We start from the raw sequence: 20,138 nt of genomic DNA on the forward strand, positions 1-20,138 counted from the left end.
GCTAGATACAGAAGACCTGCTCTTCAGCACTCCCCAAAACACATGGTAGGATAACGAAGCTGACTAGCCAGGCCATGCAGTAACCACCAGGTGCAGGTGAGTCCTTCCTTGGGACTAAGGGATAAGAAAAGGAGACTAGTGCTCTCTTCTAGGCCAGGGACCCCAGAGCCTGGGAACTAAAAACTTAATTTTATGGGTTTATACCAGTAAGGAAGAATGGAGTATGAGCTGCTTCAACTAATTCCCTAACAAAAGCTCCTCATCAGGGCTTACACTTTCCAGCAAGACCAGTAACCCGGATGTAAGTTCAGGTTAGGCAATGAGACTATTTCCACAATTCCCAGCACTCCTGCCTAGCACTAGACTAAACCTGCCTCGTATACTCATTCTTCTAATCAAAAGAATAAATCATACGTAATTTTGCACATGTCATAAGAAGTGCCTGTGAACACTGAGGTGGAAACATCAAATGGGCGGCTGGATATCGAGCTTCAGAGAACAGGTCCAGCTCAGAGATACATGTTTAACAGTTAGCAGAACAGTCAAATGGTAAGTGAAACCAGGGCAGTGGATGAGACTTGTCAAAGTCTATGACTCCTGGTAAAAGACGGGGGAAAAAAAAAAGGAAGTCAGAGCAGGAGGGAGATACCCATCTCCTTGGCTGATTTTAGGACTAAGTTAAGAGATACAGGGTAAGTAGCCATTATGTAAAATGGCTGGGACCAGAGTGTTTCATATTTTGGATTTTTTTTGGATTTTGAAATATCTGCATATGTATATATAATGAGATATATTGGGGATGGAGCCATGTCTAAACACGAAATTCATTTATGTTTTGTATATACCCCATACACATACAGTCAAGGTAATTTTATGCAATATTTTAAAATAGTTTTGTGCAGGAAACAAAGTTTGTGCACCCTGAACCATCAGAAAGCAAAGGTGTCACTATCTCAGCCACCTATGTGGACAAGCAATGGTTGTTTGGCATCACCATCATTCCTGACTCTGAATTTACATGCTGTAGATCAGTAATCATTTTCCTACACTTACTCACACATAAGTACTTAACAGTAAAAAATCTGGCATATCATTAATACAGTGAAAAATAATGTGTTAAGGGTAACTTGTGGTCAGTGCTCAAAAAGTTTCAGATTTTGGAGCATTTCAGATTAGGGATGCTCAACACTTTCATATTACTTTCCTACCTCAGGGAAGCCCATTTCTGTCCCTCCTTCTGTTCCAATCTTTTTCAGACTTTCTTCAAAGTATACTTCCAGCTGTATACACTTACCAATTCTCACAATACAAAATGGTGAGGGATCAAAAAAATCAACCACACTTGGCCTTGGAGGACACTTAACAGTTAACGTTTTGGAAAATTCTGTGAAAGCCAAAATAATTTCTCCAGTTTCCCCATCACAGCTCTCCGCTTAACTCTTTTCTCCACTGTTGTAGAAATACAGTTTATCTCTTTGACTAGTGCAGAGTAGAATTATATTAAATCTCTCTTGGAGCAGCTAGGGTGGTTAAGCGTTTAGGTTTCAAAGGAATGCAGCCTACAAGCAAAATTAACATCAAAAGAGGAAGTCAGGCCAGGTGCCTGTAATCCTAGCACTCTGGGAGGCCCAGGCAGGAGGATCCCTTGAGCTCAGGAGTTTGAGACCAGCCTGAGTAAGAGCCAGACCCAGGCTCTACTAAAAACAGAAAAAGTTAGCCAGGCATGGTAAGTCCCAGCTACTTGGGAGGTTGAAGAAGGAGGATTGCATGAGCCCAGGAGTTTGAGGTTGCTGTGAGCTAGGCTGACACCATGGCACTCTAGCCTGGGCAACAGAGCAAGGCTCTGTCTCAAAAAAAAAAAAAAAAAAAAAGAAAGAAAGAAAGAAAAGAAAAGAGGAAGGAGGAAGCCAGTCTGACCCTTGCTCTAATATATATTTAAAAAAAAAAAACAAAGGCAAGCCAGATGTCAAAATACTGAGTAAAATGGTGCTAAAATGAACACTGCAATATGGAGAATCCCCATGCCAATAACCGCAAGGTAAATTTCAATATGTATGTTTCAGATACAAACTTCCATCCCTCATCTGTGACCTATATTTTTTCCTTCCACCCACTACATCCTCTTTTATTAAAAGTAACACAAAGGGAAAACAATTTTGAAATCAAAGTGAGACTTATACACTCCAGCTGCAACTTCAACAAGATATCATCATGACTAAACTCATATGACTCATAACTTTCCAGAATTATGCAATTCATAACAGTTCAATTGAAATCATTTTTGGTGACCTATAGAGTACTCCAAAAGCCAGGCTTCCAATTATATATTTTTTGCCCTTCAAAAAAATGTTGTCACATGTCTAATTAATATTTAGTACTGCCATTACAGTAACATTTATAGAACAATAAACATAAACAATAAATTATAAGCCATGCTCTTTAACTATAAAACTATTTGTTGGTCTTGACTAACTCAATCTAAATAATGGTAGGGTTAAGTTAAGCAATAAATTACATCCTGAGCTGTCAAACAAACATAACAAAGTCATTCTTCAAAAGAAAAAATACCCACAAGGTATATGTTCATCACCAACTGTGTGAACCTAACAAATAACTGCACCTTTCTGAGACTAATTTTTCCTGCTTATTTGTTAAAAAACTAGACATGATCTCTAAGGTTCATTTCGGTCACTAAGTCCTAACAGTCTCTAAGTTACACCATCAGAAATGTCCTTATTTCCCCTATTCACCTACCAAACCTTAAAGTCTGGGCTCAAGCACCACCTCCTCCAAGAAGCCTTAACTACCTTCCCAGGCTGGGTTCGGTGCCCCTTTGTGATAATACCTGCCATAATGGGCTCCAGCACTCTCCTCCATGTTGCTTTAGAAGTGTCTGTTTAGATGTCTGTATGTCTATTCCAATATACCATAAGGCTTTGAACATGAATATTGTCTGATCTTTGTATTTCCAATGCCATGCATAATATTAATACTTGGGAGACAGTATGTGTTCTTCAAATACTTGGTAAATAAATGGGTAAGTCTCTCCGTTTTTCTGATACACATGGTCTGCACTTTGCAAATAAAAAACCCACATGGTCAAAAAAACCCTTATGATCTGTAAATGCTGTTGTGAATTGATCTAGAAAGTAATATTTTTCTCTATACTGTATGCTTCCCTAGGATTCATGTTTTCCACCTGTGAACAAGAGAATAACATAAGTGAAACAGATGTGTTAGGGTGGTGCAAATATTATTTTAGTACTTCAAAATACATGTTTATTCTTTTTATTAACATTTATGCTTAAAATGAAGCAGATCCTCACTTTATTGCTCCATTTAAACCACACCCATACTCCGAAACTTTCCTTGAATTTGTATTGACTTATCACTTCTCAGCATTTCCTAACTGGCTCCCTTGACTTTCACTAAACTAGTCACTTGTAATCTATTTCAATTTGAGACAACTACAAGGCAGTTGTTCAGGTGAGAACACTTAGCAGCTTCAATACACGTATCAGTCAATTACAACTTCTGTCCATTAAATAAGCAAAAAGTGTCAGGTAACAAACTAATGCAAAAATTTTGATTAGCCATAAAGAAAACTCACATGGTGTCTCCATCTGCACAATACTATACTTGGTATCATGGTGGGATTTGGGGACCAATACAATCATGAAAAGTGACAAAGCTACAACTTCACACACTGGGAAAACAGACTGTTTCACACTTTTGTTACTGATTAATCAAACTGTCTTACATGTCAACATTTGAAAGATAAAGGACCCTAAGATACACTAAAAGTTTATATAAATGACTTCCACCAAACTTCACATCCTTAAAGTTTGTTCATCCTTAAAATCCAATCTCTCTGGAAAATCTAATTAAACAGAAACCCTCTACTTTCTAGGCTCTAAACTGATCAAACTGGTCATCCCTGCGAATTTCTTTGTTTGAAATTGCAAGGAAAGCACTCACTGCGGCAGCATCACGAGTTGGCTTGGCAGGTTTTAGCCTCCCCCTACCTCCCAAGTAGCTCCAATAAGTTACCACTTAAATAACCAAGAACGTGCTTATGATGTTCGCAAAACGCAACTTCAAGACTCTAACTCCAGCAACAAAAGCATATGAAACGACTCTAGTCGCCGCCTTCCAACTAGATTATTGCATAAGTACCTCCTACAGTAGAAATTCTAGTTCCCTTCAGAGGAAGAACTCTGGAGCTTTGGGCCCTTCCTTTCCTTCTGAAAGTCTTGCCTTTGGTAAGAACACACAACACATTAGATTTGTTCCTTAGCAGGGCGGGGACCTTGGCCACATCTCCCTATTCGAACACGAGCCAACCACCCCCCCTCCCCAACCCCCTCACCTCTTTCCCAACACACTCCACAAACGCAAACTCAGGGAGCAGACCCCTCCCAAACCCTCAGTCACTACAGGAAGCCCCTCCAGTACCCCTTTCCCACATGAGAGGCAAGCCCATCTCCTTTATTCTTTCCCTAAACTCAGAGAGCCACACCCCCTTCCTACATTGAAAACTTAGGGACGAGCCACCATCACCCAGTACCCCGCCCCCAAACACCTGACAGATCCAGCTCCCCTGCTCATCCCGCAAAGCAGCGCGCTCCAGGCGCCGGCCTACGCCAGCTCCCCCCGGGTCTTTACCAAGTCGCTGATGGGAGCCGAAGCCTGGGTCGTCCGGAGGTCGCGGTGCCAGCACGAAAGGAACCACGCTGGTCAGGAAGAGAAGACACTGCCTCATGTTCCCGGCCTGGCCACCGGCTGCACCTCTCTGGACAGCCTTTGCCGGACGGGGGTCCGGAAACTACTCACATTGGGGAAGGAGGGGATCCGCCCGGCCCCTCAAACCTCTTTCTCCTCCCGCGCCGCCTACCGGGAAGACGCTACAGTCCCTCGCTAGGCCCCCGGAAGCGCAGGTGGCGCTCCTAGAGGCCGGCTCAGCCCGCTTCCGGCCGCCGCCGACCCCCCCCTTCCCCACCCACAGCCGGAAACCGGGTGCCGCGCGGCCTGTCGGGACCTTCGCTCGCCCCGCCCCGCCCCGCGCCGGCGTGCCCCGGGCTCCCGGTCTGCCGCCCTCTGGCGGCTCTTCCCCCAGCCCCGCCCGCTTCGTCCCGCTGGGGTTTGGCCGGCGCCTGCCTGGACGCGGCCCGCGACGTCCTGACTCGACCCAGCTTGGCCTTGCGTCTGTCCCCGGGTGACCGCGGAGAGGGTAGGCGGGATCTCACGAGCTGGTCCTCAGGCGCATCTGGCCGCCTCCTCTGTCTCGGTCCCATATCAGATTAGGATCCATGCTATCCTTTTTACTAAAGGAGCTGTAAAAACCCGCTTGGGGCCTACCGACCGGCTTCCGCAGGGCAGGGCGGACTAGGGTGCGTGCCTGGCCCCATGCCGCCAGCTGTCTGCCGGCTGTGCTCAGACGGGAGGGCGAGGGCGTGAATCTAGCCACAGGAGTGCCCAAGGCACGAAGGCTGGGCCCCAGGAGGAGACCCGCGACAGAGGGGCTGCGCCTCACCGGTCCCGAGCCCGGCCTCCGAAGCCCGTGTCCACACAACCCGCTCCTGCGAGACAAGCCTCCCGGACCCAGAGCAGGTATCCAGGTCACCGTCTGACAGCCAGAGAAGTCAGTGGCCTCTGTTCGTCCATTATCACAGAAAGGCTTTGGGGGGAAAACCAGGCATTTCCTGAATGCACATTTGCTTCTTGCCCCCGTTGTAGGGAGAGGGTCTGCAAGTATTTCCGGAAACTAGAGTCCTGGGACCCTATCTGTGAGTACAGGATCTGGAATCTTACTGAGAAGTGGCCTACTAATAATCTATTTAACACATTAACTGCCACATGAGTTGTATTTAACTCACGCTAGTTTTGAGCCCTGGGTCTCATGAAACATAAGTAACTCACACGTCTCTTCACCTTGGGAGCCGCCAGAACTATTTTTCAAGGTGCATATAACTCACGCACAGAAAATAATAAAAAATAACAAATTTTTCCTTAAATTAGAAAGGGTCATCTTGTTTTCCAAGTTTTTATTCTATTTTCATAATAAACACCGTGGCCCCAAGGGAAAACAAATTTTTTTTCTAGTGTGGCAGTGTATTAAGAGGAAAATCCTATCAAACAAAGTAAGGAAAATAAACTCACGGCACATAAAACACAACTACCCTTTGTTTTAATTGAAACACCTGTGGGCTAACTTGTTATCTCTAAGACTTGCTTCTCAGCCTTGAAAAAAGCCCTATGCAGACAGTCGGGGTGTGAGCGCCCACTTCAGTTCTCATCAGTACCAGATTCTAAGGACTCAGATTAGCCGGCCTCACAGAGAAAGAGAAAGAAATAAAGACGACCTGTAACAGCTCTGCCACCGCTTTTGTTATCAGCCTGTTAAAGTAGGGGGAAAGAGCCATTTTTACCCTTTAAAACTCCAAGCAACTTTTCATTAGCTGCTGACACTTCCTTTCTCTGTGTTGTGGCCATTCTCTTCTTCTGTCTCCAGCTCCCTCTTTTTTTTTTCCAGGAAAATAAATAAACTTTATTCTTTTATCCTAATCTCTGTGTGGAAAATTTTTTTCCAACCCACGCTGTGAGCTTCTCATGAGGTCTCCACTCTTTCATATGGTGGCCTGTACAGAGAGGAGAAACTGAGTCACTTTTCTGCCTTTGCCTCCATACAAGGAGCTGTTTTCTGCTTCTGTCTCTAGACTGCTCCCTCCTCTGCTACACAGCTCCCAGGACTTCATTCTCAGTGCTCTCATTTAGAATTTGGTAAGTCTCTTGGGCTCTAAAAATGGTCATATGTTCAAGGTTGGGAGTGACAGCTTTCTGGTTTGGTCAAGGATGAAAAACCCAGCACTGGGTCTACCACGTGGGAGGGTATTGGTGGGGATGGGTGAGGGGAGTCCCTTGGAGGTCCAGGTCTGAGTCAGAACTTGAGACACCTGTTTTCTGGCCAGATATCTAAGTCACAGTCTGATTCAGACTTCAGGGATGCCTGATGTCTGGTCAGAATTCCGAAGGTCATCTGAGTTGGGAACGCCCCCTCAGATTTCCATTTTCAACATATGACCGTCCCTAAACGGTCCTTTTCCTTCTCCTAGTTGCCACCGCAGGCAACACTGCATTAGGTGAAATTTGGCCCAAGAATGGATCTCTTAATCATAATGCTATTCTGCCAGTTGACCTTGCCAGCGGCACAGCAAGGGGGTCTGAAGTTCCCTACATTCGGGCTTTTCATTAAACTTGCTAGAATTTCTAATCTTCACTCTGCCTGCCCTGTTTTACTTCTTAACCGTTCCATCTCTCTCACTGTCTTCACTTTCCAGATGAGGTTTCTCTCTCACTTCCCTCCTTCAGTATACTTCCCCATATTCCCCCTCCTCCTCCTCCTTTGCCATCTCTGCCACTCTCTCCTGGCCACACTCACTCAGACTGGCTACTCCAAACTCCGTTCCTGCCTTTGCACCAACTCCATCTCCGGAAGGATATGGGGTCAGAAAAAATCCAGTTTTTTCTTTCACAACTGCCTCCACTACAACTCTGGGTCGCTGGAGTAAGGAGTGCCCCAGCAAGTGGACCCTGCCCCCACTACAAAAAGGAAAGACTCTGGAAGACCCAGTGCCCTGTTTCTAAGACGGAAGATCATACTTGCGTTCCAGACCTGGTGGGCCCCCTAAACCAATTCCCTCCATACCCATGGATCTTCTGGAACTATTTCAGTCCAACAGACAGCTTCAAAACCAACTTCACAACATCGAGATGGCAGAGCCTTAGGTAACTATTACAGATAAACAAATTGATTGATTTTAATTAGCACTGGAGCCACTTACTCTGCTCTTCCTACATTTTCAAGACCTCTATTTCCCTCCCCATCTCCAATGTCAGAATGGAAAGTAAAATACAAACGCCCTGTGTATTCCACAGCCCCTCTGCTTGCTTGGAGAATAAGTCTTTGCTCATTCCTTTTAGTGCTTCTCCGTTACCCACCCCCACCCCCCACAGGAAAAAGAGCTTATGGTTATGTTAAACACCTAACTCCTTTAACAACACAGACTCCTTTCTCAGGTTCTTGGAAAAGCCTAACTAGGACTTTATATTGAACCTTCTTTTTCCCTTCATCTAGGTCTGAAGTCCTGCTTTTAAAAATAAAAATAGGATAGAGAATAATAAAACAAGAGAAAGAGATTAAAAAAATGTAGAAATATACTTTTGGTAAAAAAGGGTAAAAAGAAAAATAATATTATATAAAAAGGAATCTTGTATAAAAAGTTTTTGTCCTAAAATGACTGGTTATTTAAAAACAATTTTGGGGACAGAAACAAAAAAATATGTTAGAAATGGTCAGTACAAGTCAAGATTCACAAAAGAAAACTTATAAAAAAATTTTATATGTGATCAAGTTGACTATAATTTTTAAAAGTTTCTGGTTAAAACAAAGTTTTCTGTTCCTAGTTGTGAGACTTACGTTTAAAACTTCTTAAATTTCTGTTCTTGTACACATTTAAACTAATAGACAAAGTACATCCAAAAGTTCAAAACTCAAAAGGTCAAGCTGCCGCTATAGAATTAAAATAGAGTTTATTAAACTATCTTTATATCATTCTGCCTACTTAAAGCTGCAGTTGCTAACTTACTGTTGTTAAGGTAAAACTCACTGTCTACATTAATTACGAGTCCAAGGTTACATAAAACAGCCAGTTCTGACAGCAGTGTGAACATTGAAAACTCATTTAAAACTAAAAACAAAAATAAATTTGGTTTTCTCTTTTACATAAATTTTCATACAATATTAAAAATAAAAGATTTTGTTCACCTTTTGAAAAGGGGGTAGGAGAGAAAACAGATTCAGTTTGCCTCCTTATAAGCTGAGTCCCCTCTCTTAAGAGTAAAATTTTTTTTGCCATTTAAAGTTTTGTAATTGTCAGTCTGCTAGGTGAATGACTACAATTTTACGGTAACCTGTGATCCTGTTTCATGACAATAAGTGTTTTTGACAGAATATGGTCAAAAAATTTAGTCATTTGTTCCCCTCTTTAAGGTGTTGCTAATTTTTCTTATTCACGTTCCCCTGTATTGTACTATTCACTCATGACCCTGGACACACTCTGGACAAACCCTTTTCATCGGGTTTGACTTCCAGGTTGTCTGGATGGGCTTCCCATAAAGAACAGACAGACAGAAAACACTCACTACAGAAGGTTTTTCTTTTCCTTTTTGGTAACTGGCCTGAGACAAGAATTTTTGCCAAGATAATCCCTGTGTGGTGGGGCACAGTGGCTCACACCTGTAATCCTAGCACTCTGGGAGGCCAAGGTGGGAGGATCACTTGAGGTCAGGAGTTCGAGACCAGCCTGAGCAAGAGCAAGACCCTGTCTCTACTTAAAAAAAAAAAAAAAATAGAAAAAATTAGCTGGGCATGGTGATGCGCACCTATAGTCCCAGCTACTAGGGAGGCTGAGGCAGGAGGATTGCTTGAGCCCAGGAGTTTGAGGTTGCTGTGAGCTAGGCTGATGTCCCTGGAATCTAGTCCGGGAAACAGAGCAAGACTCTATCTCAAAAAAAAAAAAAAAAAAAGGATAATCCCTGCATTGTCTTTGTTGGATTTTTTACTAACTAGAAAGACTAAACTTTGAGGGTTGAAATTTATACACATATGACTTCCTGCGTTGCCTTTAAAGTCTTCTGATGACTATCACTCTTGGTTAAACGAAGGCCATTGTTTTATAGTGATTTGTGATTCTATTTAAACAAATGTTTTAGACCTGTAATGTTTGGCAGCCTTTCCAAGAACGAAATTCTAAATTCAGTCCTTTTAACCTCAAACTAGCTTTTAATAGTAGAGCCACAAAAAAGAGAAACTTATGGGGCTTATTGGCATGTTAAACCATACAGGAATTCATTGTCAAATATGAGATGGTGTTTAACTTTCTTTGGGTTGTATTTGTATAAATATATTGCAAATATCTGTTCCAAGGCTGTGTGAGATTCCTAAAGTTCTAGTATGCCTTGGTATATATTATCAATAATAATATCTATGCTAGATTGTTGTGTGCCACGGAGATGGCCAGGTCTCCTTTGTGTCTTTGACCATGCCTATTGTAAGACTTTGTACCATCCACAGACAATTATTGTTTTACTTTGATTCTTCTTAAACAACAGTTTATAATCAGCTGTGGTCCAAGATTTGCTTCTTCAAAAAATATTATGGAAAGAACTAAATTTTTTTTTTACTTTTTGTTTAAAAACATTACTGATTTTCTTACTTTGTTTTCCAAAGTCATGACAAGTATCAAGTAAAATAAGAAAGATCTGATGTCTCCAGGATTTAAAACTATTAAATCCTGCCTGGCCCAACCTTATTTATTGCTACTAAAACTACAAACATTCTTCCTCTAGGCCCAAGGACAAAAAAGAGACAGATGTGTAAATTGTAAGGGTCTATTTCAAGAGACAGAATTAGTTCAAGCTCCACATCTTCGCTAAGACACCCTTGTTTCCCAGTCCCCTTTAAATTTTTGTATGGGAGATCAGTCCTCTTGTCATCTTTCACCTCAACTTCCCCACCCCGTCTTGGCACGTACCTGCTAGTCATCAAACTAACTGCACAACTTCTTAGAGAATATGCAGACACACACCTTCATAAACCTCAACCTTTTAATTTAAAGGGACTGCAACATTTACAGCCTGGAGACTGGGTCTTACTCAAAGATCTCCCAGGACAAACAGGGCCCCTACAACCCCCATGAAAGGACCGTTTTCAAACAATTCTCACCACTCCCACTACAGCTAAACTTATGGGAATTCCATCCTGGATTCACCTCTCCTGGCTCAAGCCTGCAGATCCTCCAGAGGAGCCTTCTCCCACCCACCACGAGCTCCCTGAGAGTCCACCAACCTCACCTGCCAGCCCATCACAGACACCAGACTGATTCACCTGACAAAAAGCATCAGATCCGTGAGCTTTAATAATATGCTCTGGTATATATGGCTTCTTATCACCCTTTTTCTCTTTATACTTTTAGGATGGCTCTACAAATTCTACAAATGTTGCCACAACACAGTTCACATATTAGGCCGATCCTATTTCTGCCCATGCTGAAAACCTTAATGATAATCTTGCTTTTCGCACCCCCCACCATGGGCATTATACAACATCCCTATTTGCCTACAGTCCAGGAGGACCTTCTACTTCTTAAAATGTGGACCTTCTCGGTCCTGCTCAAAGTGTTGGATTAAACTGCCTCCGCCTACACTCTCTGCATAATAGAGCTAACTTTAATCTCCAGGGAGCAATATTCGCCTCAGTCTCGCTGGTACAACAAGATCCTCTGTGCCTATAAGTCCATCTTGCCCAGGCCCTTTTGCGGGAGAGTTTCCTGATGGCTCCCAGGCTTACAGTCAGTTACACTGTCCAGCTGACTGCTAACCATGTTTAGGTTACTATACCCACTGGAATCCCTTTTTATAGCATATATTTTCCTAAACCCCATAACGTCACTACCAACAGGACCCAAACAAGCTATTTGGGAGCTAGCATTTGTCCCCCACCCCACAATCATGCCCTTTCAAGGGGAAAAATCTTTTGATTCCAACCTAGTAACATCAACCGCCAGGGATGTCAAAAACTGAAAACCCCTCAGGCCTACGGGGTAGGATGGAATCCTACTATTCCTTCTTTCAATTAGACATATTACCTCTCTGCCATTCCTACATATACCTCATGTTTACCTCCATTGGCTGAAATGACTAACTTATGAAGGCATAGAACACTGTAAAAACCATCTTACAATGCTTTGTTTCAATATATCCATAGATATTTGTCTAAATCCCAAAAACTGAAGTTACTTTCTCTGTGGATCAAATGCTTATCTATGCCTCTTGACAAACTGGATGGGAACTTGTACTCTGGCATATATAATCCCTAACCTTACTCTTATCAATATCTTTCCTCTCCCCATTTATTCCTCATTTTGAGGACAACAAAGGAACCGTGCTTCCCCTGATAGAAGCATGGTTCCTTTGTTGTCCTCAAAATGATCGAAGTAACAACAGGGCTTGCTACTGACACTGCTAGCTTATTTAATTCAGTCTTTACAACCCAAAGATTGTCTTTAGAAATAAGCCAATCAGTCATGGACTCAGCCCAACAAATTACTATACAACAACAAATAAATTCCCTGGCAGTTGTTTTGCAAAATAGGTGAACTCTTGATCTGTTAACTGCTAGTCATGGAGACACATGTGCTATACTAGGAGAAAATTACTGTTTGTTAACTGGTCAGAAAAAATACAAACTAACATTCAAGACATTCTAAAAAGGACTAATACACTTCATGAACAAGGAACTTGTGGTGTATTTGACTGGCAGGAATTTAAACCCAACCTGTGGCCATGGTTCTCTTGGTTAACACCTCTATTAGGGCCCCTTGTGATTCTGCTTTTAGCTCTTGTTTTTGGACCTTACATTCTCTGCTATCAAATAACATTCATACAAAACCGAATTCAAGGCTTAGCGGTTTCTCTTCAGTGAAACCCCATTCTGCCTCTAATCTTACTTTTAAAACTGTCCGTCTTCAACTTCTCACCATTCATGACCCAAATGAACTCTCTACCCACTGACCCAGCAGAAAACAACTACAAAAGATAAGACCTCCATCCATATTCCCCAGTTTCCGAATTCATTAAATAAGAAGTTTAATTTTAACCAAAGATAGGGGGGAAATGAAAGGTAGCCTTACTAATAACTTATCTAACAGAGGAAAATAAACTATCAAATGGAAAGTAAGGAAACTAAACTCACAGCACATCATTGCCCCTTTGAAGAGAAAACTCATAACTCAACTACCATTTGTTTTAATTAAAATACCTGTGGCCTAACTTGTTATCTCTAAGACTTGCTTTTCAGCCTTGAAGAGCCCTAAGTGGACAGTAGGGATACGAGCTTCCTGCTTCAGTTCTCCCCAGAACCAGATTCCAAGGACTCAGATAAGCTGGCTTCACAGGGAAAGGAAAAGAACAGCTTTGCCACTGCTTCTGTTACCAGCCTGCTAAAGCAGGGGGGAAAAGCCATTTTTACCCTTTAAAACTCCAAGCGACTTTCCCTCAGCTGCCCATTTCCTTCCTCTGTGTGCTATAGCCTCCCCCTCTCTTTCTTTCTCAGGAAAAAACTTTGTACTTCTTTCTATCCTAAACTCTGTGTGAAAATTCTTTCTTCCAACCTGTGCTGTGAGTTCCTCGTAAGGTCCCCACCCTGGCACTTCCCACTAACTTCTTACAATTTAATCCTACACTTGGTTCGTTTAGCTTAGATTGGAAATTTCCCAAGGGAGTTTGTGTTTTGCAGTTCTTTGTTTAATTTTAGTTCTGTGTAGTTTAGTTAGTGTTTATGGTACTTAACAAAACATCCTAGCCATGTTGGATGCATATTGTTCAACTAAACTTTATACAAGTAAGACATAACACATTTTCCACTTAAGAGTGAGGAGGACAGCTTTATTATGAAATGGTAAATTTTAAGGAGTAAAATACTGGTCCTGGTCAAGTCTCAAGGCATGTTTCTAATAAAATACTCAAATTGTCATTTAAATTTATGTTCGCTGTGATATGCTCCGTAAAACATCAACATATTTTTTAGCAGTTGTATCCATAATTACTGGTTTTGTACATTTTTGGCTTATATCAACTGAACCTGTTCTATAAACCTGAGGTATAAAATGCCTTCATTAAACATATACTTTGGGGCATACCTAATCAAAAAATAAATAGAATTTCACCTCCACAAATTGCATACAATTTTTTCAAAAACTATTCCATAAGAATATGACAGTTGTTTATAGTTTTTTTGGTATGCAAAAAAAAAAAATCATTTCTTCTCTGAGCATCCAGGGACCATACTCTCCAGCTGATAACTTCAGTAGATTGTAGATTATATTCCTTTGGTGTCCCCCACAGCTCTTGTACAGTGCCTTGCTCATAGAAGGCACTTAGCTATTTAGTAAATGCCACTAACAAAAACAAAAACAAACAAAAAAACAGAAAAAAAAGAGCTCCTGATCCATTTTCTTATAACCAGAAGTCCTAGATTTTCAGAGACAGTCTGGATTTCAAGTAATCTTTTCAATTCACAAATCAGAACCCAAATTTTGATTCCAATTTGAAGTTCATCTTTCATTTATCAGTCCATATGTTTAAGAGAAAAGAGCACCACATGGGGGAGACGAAGAGCCAGAACATGATTAAGAGAGACACACTAGATAAAAGGCAGACTACTAGTAGAAGTCAATGGTCTTCAAACTTATTCTCTTACCTCCAAAAGAATTTTTAAAAATGATATAACCCCAGGCACATTTAAAAAAATTTTCATCATAGATGTTAGTAGTTGCAAAGTTTGAATTTCCAGCATAAGGTAAATACTGACATTTAAAATTAAAACTGTTAGGTCATTCTTTTATTATTTTTAATTTTTATTTTTTAAGACTAGTCAAGTGCAGTAGTGAGAAGTGGGAAAGAGTAGCAAGGAGTTCAATCTGTAACTGACTGTGAACAATTAAAATAACTCACCTCCTTTGGACCAGCCAGGAATGTAAGTAACTTAGAGATATGATAGACACTGTGGTAGCCAGCCTCCAAAATGGCCTTGCGTCCTGACATTCCCACTGTGGTATAGTCAGTCCTCTTCCACACTGGACCAGGGTTGGTGTGACCACTAGCGTTCAGCAGAAGTGATGCTACGTCATTTGTGAGATTAGGTCATAAGAGACTGTGTCCTCCGTCTCAGGTGCTCTCTTGCTTGCATGTTCTCTCTTGGATCACACAGTATGGGGGAAGCCAGCTTTCATGTTATGAGAACACTTAAGAAAGCTCTAGGGAGCCCATAGGAACAGGTTACCAGCCAACAGCCAGCAAGGAGCTGCCAAGACTATGTGAGTGAGCTTGGAAGGAATTCTGTAACCCCAGGCAAGGTTTGAGATCACTGCAGCTCCTTACAGCCTGACTGCAACTAAGCCACTCCCAGATTCCTGACCCTGGGAAACTAGGAGACGAATGTTTGTTGTTTTAAGCTCCGAAGTTAGGGGTAATTTGTCACATAGCCACTATTATCTGTTCAAAAAATACATAAACAAGTTGACTGGATCCTGGGTTCCTATGCCTGAAGTGATTCTTTTCATTTAGGATTTAATAAAGAAAGTAAAAGATGACTTGAGATTCCCCAATCCCATGCTATAGAATGAATCACTCACAATTTAGATGCTGCAAGTGAATTTAAGACGAAAATAAATATTTGCAATTATTAAAAACATATAATCCGGGCGTGGCAGCTCACACGTGCAATCCTAGCACTTTGGGCAGCCGAGGCAGGAGGACTGCTTGAGGCCAGGAGTTCGAGACCAGCCTGAGCAAGAGCAAGACCCCGTCTTTACTAAACTATAGAAAAGTTAGCCAGGCGTGGTGGCACACCCTGTAATCCCAGCTACTTGGGAGGCTGAGGCAGGAGGTTCACTTGAGCCCAGGAGTTTGAAGTTGCAGTGAACTATGATGATGGTACTGTACTCCAGCCTGGGCAACAGAGCGAGATCTTGTCTCAAAACCAAAAACAAAAAACCATATAGCCACATATTGTTCTATAATTAACTACCAAACCCACACAAGTATTGATAAAACCTTTAGTCTAAATGACCAGAAAAATGACTGTTTGTTCTGGCTTGGGGTTGTTTTTGTTTTCTGTTGTCATCCCAGTTCTGTTTCTCTTATTAGCCACTTCTTTGTCTTACACCAATCTCACCAGTCCTTACAGATGTATAGAGCCTTCATCACTCTATTGCTAAAATGCTAATTATTCCTACATTTGTATGCTTTCTTATGCATGAATAAGCATCAACAAGTATGAGTTGATCCACACATCTCCGTAAGACAAGAGAAGCCACTTACTGAAATATGATGGCCTACAAAGTCATGTACCCATAACTCTAGTTTCCAGGGCTTTAGTTCAGAAACTGTAACTTAGTTCAGATGCTTTTAGGAAGAAAAACAAAAAATATATTATGCATGGGGCAAAGTAGAGATATTTGCAGATCCTCACTGATAAACAAATGATTTTGGGGGGAATTTTTTTAATGGGTAAAAAAATAATCAGGCCTACTTGAAACTGGAACAATATTTTCCAAAAAAGGAGGAACCCAGCCATTTCATTGAGAAATGAATCACACTATTATTTCCAGAAGATACATCTCTAAAACTTTACTAGCCATTACCACCACCGCTCCCTCACACACTTTTTTTCTCTCGATAGTCAGGCATACTTGTCTTTGTCACAGAACTATTTGCGGTGGCTAAGCCGGACATCACGTGCAGAAGCATCATGTCCTGTGTATCGTATGCCACACAAAATAAGAAGCCGTGTTGGTTCTTTTCCTTCTTAAATCCCTGTCTCTCTCCCTTGAGGTTTCAGAGTAATTGAATCACATGAATAACTGAACATAGTAGGTTGGATAAAGAGAACAAATGGAAATTTGTGCTGGTTTGAAATTACCTCAGGTCTGAAGTGGCCAAAAGTCATTACTCTTGGGTTGACAGGCCCCAGAGAGGAGACGCTCAACAATTACCCTCCAGTTCTGCAGCAGCCAGAGACCTTAATTGAAAACCTGTTCTACTTAGTGCTCTTCAGAAAAACTGAACTCAGCTGTTCAATGTTTAAAATCTGATAAAAGCCAGGCGTGGTGGCGCACGCCTGTAGTCCCAGCTACTCGGGTGGCTGAGGTGGGAGGATTGCTTGAAGCCAGGAGTCCAAGGCTGCATGCAGTGAGCTCTCACTGCACTCCAGACTAGGCCACAGAGCAAGACCCCATCCCTAAAAAAATTAAAAACTAATAATAATAATACCAAAGAGATACACATTATACCTTTGTCCTCAAAGGACTTATATTCTAAAAGATAGATACTAAGAACACAAAAACACCCAAAGCTGATAGTAGCTTCAAAAAATTGGGTGGTTGTACATTTTTTTCACATTAATTTTTTTTTTAATAAATTTTTATTTTGGAATTTTTTTTTTTTTTTTGAGACAGAGTTTCACTCCATTGCCCTGAGTAGAGTGCCATGGCATCAGCCTAGCTCACAGCAACCTCAAACTCCTGGGCTCAAGCAATCCTTCTGCCTCAGCCTCCTGAGTAGCTGGGACTACAGGCATGCGCCACCATGCCCAGCTAATTTTTTCTATATATATTTTTAGCTGTCCAGATAATTTCTTTCTATTTTTTTTAGTAGAGACAGGGTCTTGCTCTTGCTCAGGCTGATCTCGAACTCCTGATCTCCAGCGATCCTTCCACCTCGGCCTCCCAGAGTGCTAGTATTATGGAAAAATTTTAGATTTACAGAAAAGTTGCAAAATAGTACAGAGTTCCCATATACTCTTCATCAAGCTTCCCTAATGTTAACATCTTATATAATCATGGTATGTGTGTGAAAACTAAAAAACTAACATTGGTATAATACTAGTAACTAAACTGTACACATTATTCAGATTTCAGGTTGTTGTTTTTTTGCAGTATCTTTTATGGCCTTTAAAAATTGTGATAAAATATATCCAACATAAAATTTACCATTGACATTCAATACATTCACAGTGTTGTGCAATCACCACCATCATCTGATCACCATCAGAACATTTTAATCTCCCCAAAAGGAAACCCGTACCCATTAAGCAGTCACTTGTGGGCCATTCCTCCTCCTCCCTGGCAACCACTAATTGGATTGCAGTATTGCCACTAATGTCCTTTTTCTGTTCCAAGAGCCAGTCCAGGATACCACATTGCATTTAGTCACATTAATGTTTTACTCTTTAGTTCACATAAAGCTGCTTTAAATATTTCATTCTGTAGAGAAGCACTCGTTAATAATATACTCAATTGGTGTTCAAGAACCGTCCAGCTCCTTCCCCTTCTCTCCTTCGAATTCGTGTCATAGCACCTCAAGTAGCTTGCTTGCCTCTGGTTTCCTCCCAACCAGTGCCTCTACTGTCTTCCATAACACTGGCCGTCGCCTACTTGTGGACTTTAAGTTTCTAAGGCAAGAACCCTACACCTTCCATATCAAATAACAGTGTTGTATATAAGGTAGTCAGTGTATTCAATAAATACTATTAAGCTGTCTGACATATAGCCAGATATCTCACAATTTCCCCATTTAAATCAAATAAATTAGACAATGTAATGCTTACAGTGGGTTGAATAATTGTGTCCCCCCAAAAAAGATATGTTTAAGTCCTGACCCCTGGTACTTGTCAAGGTGACCTTATTTGGAAATAGGGTCTTTGCAGATGTAACCAAGTTAAGATGAGGTAATACCAGATTGGGTGAGCCCTAAATCCAATGATTGGCAGCTTTTTAAGAAGAGAAGTGACACAGACACAGACAGAACACCTTGGGATGATGGAGGTAGAGATTGGAATTATGCATCAATAAGCCAGTGAACACCAAAGATTGCCCACAACTGCTGGGAGCCAGGAAGAGGCAGGAAGAGGGAAGGCTTCCCTGGAGCCTTCAGATGGAGCATGGCACTGCTGACACCTTGAATCTGAACTCCTGGCCTCCAGAACTGTGATAAAATATTTCTATTGTTCTAAGCCACCCATTTTGGGATAATTTGTTGTAGCAGTCCTAGGGAAACTAATAAATACAATGCTCATGGAACACATCTTGAGGTCACCTCCTCTTCAGCCTTTTCTTCTGGAATTCCTCTTGCCTGGAACATTCTTGCTCTACAGTTCCAGCTATCAAAAACCTACCCATCCTCGGCCATGTAAGGTACTGCTGTAGATTGCAAAATCTCCACCATTTTTTAGTAGTCTTAAGTCTTTTCAAGATCCTGTTTATTCTGGAGGCCAATGTTCAAAATCAGGGTGCCAGGAAAGCTATACATTATGCGAATATTTGGTCATTCAAAGCCATTCTGACATACAGAGGGTGGTGGTGCCAGCAGGGAGAGAGTAAGTTTACATCTTTTTCTACTCTTGTCTACTTCTAAGTCTCTTATGATTTAATTATTATTGAACTCATCCTGAGGCCTGGTCACAGTAGGTGTGGACCCAAGTATTCACTGCTCCTCTCTCCCCATGCACTTTGCTTCTGTTCTTCGCCTGGTGGAAAGCCCTCCTTGTCCTGGGCCAGATATACTGTCAAGGCATGGGGACTGACTCAATTTAAGAAAACTTACTTCATTTATCTGTCCCAGGAAAAGAAAACACAGTAACTAATTAACAGTCTTAAATAATTTGCTCTTTGCTTTTTGGCAAATTTCAGTTTATTCTTGCTTGAGAAAGAATAGTATTAATAAATCTACAAGTAATTCCCCATTTTCAACCTAGCCCAGCAATTTGAGCTCCTGGCTTACTTTGCCAAAGCTACTATCAAGTATGCCTGGCCTCCTCCTCTTTCTTCTCCCTCATCTTGTCCACTGGCAGAGCCTCTTGTGAGTCCTAAGAGGACCAAGATATTAGGCAGTGGGAGACTGAAAGAAAAGCAGCAAAGCCCTGGGTAACAAAGGCCCTGGATAAGAAGTGTCAGGATCTTAGGGGAGTGCCTTTTATATCTTTGGAATTGTTCAGTAATTTTCCAGAGAGATGCATGTTTTGGGGCCAGAAGAGTAGTGCTCCACTCACAGTTAGTGCTTAATAAAGGTTTATTAAACAAAAATAAATTTAGGCTTGGAGAGTCCTGGCTGATGAGAGGCATGCCCATCCTCCTCAAACAAAATGGATCATTTATCTATAAAGTGGCTTAAGAAAAGAGATGATCAGGTTGTGGAAAATCTGTTTACTGCAGACCCTTTGGCTCAAGGGGGACGGCATTCACATTGCAGCTGCTGTGAGAAGTGTCCCCGCAGCTGTGCAGTCCACAAGCCGACCGCAGCATCCCTAGGGGGGCCAAGAGGTCAGGGTCTAGGGCCCTGATCAATGAGATCTGCTTATGAAAACATCTTAGAATCTAGACTGCAGAAAGAAGCACTCTTGCTTCCACGCTGTGCAGATTATGCATGCAAAATGAGTTAGAACTGCTGGTCCGGTGTGCCTCTCAGCCAGTGGGGCGTAGAAGTCCCATAATTCTGATCTGCATGGTCACTATGCAGTTCTG

At 41.7% G+C, this 20,138-nt stretch overlaps 1 protein-coding gene across 3 annotated transcripts in view; it reads right to left on the minus strand.

Moving 5' to 3' along the window:
* Positions 1 to 4,972, minus strand: part of ADAM17 (ADAM metallopeptidase domain 17) — a 53,724-nt gene extending 48,752 nt beyond the window's left edge. For 2 of the 3 annotated variants that reach the window (XM_045549017.1, XM_045549015.1), the window contains exon 1: positions 4,666 to 4,972. In XM_045549017.1, the coding sequence (XP_045404973.1) occupies positions 4,666 to 4,762 (97 nt within the window). In that variant the 5' untranslated portion in view covers positions 4,763 to 4,972. The remainder of the gene's footprint in view (positions 1 to 4,665) is intronic. The other variant, XM_045549016.1, reaches the window with a different exon arrangement.
* Between the last annotated feature and the right edge of the window lie 15,166 nt (positions 4,973 to 20,138).

Source organism: Lemur catta, chromosome 4, assembly GCF_020740605.2.
Source record: "Lemur catta isolate mLemCat1 chromosome 4, mLemCat1.pri, whole genome shotgun sequence".
Classification (NCBI taxonomy): Eukaryota; Metazoa; Chordata; class Mammalia; order Primates; family Lemuridae; genus Lemur; species Lemur catta.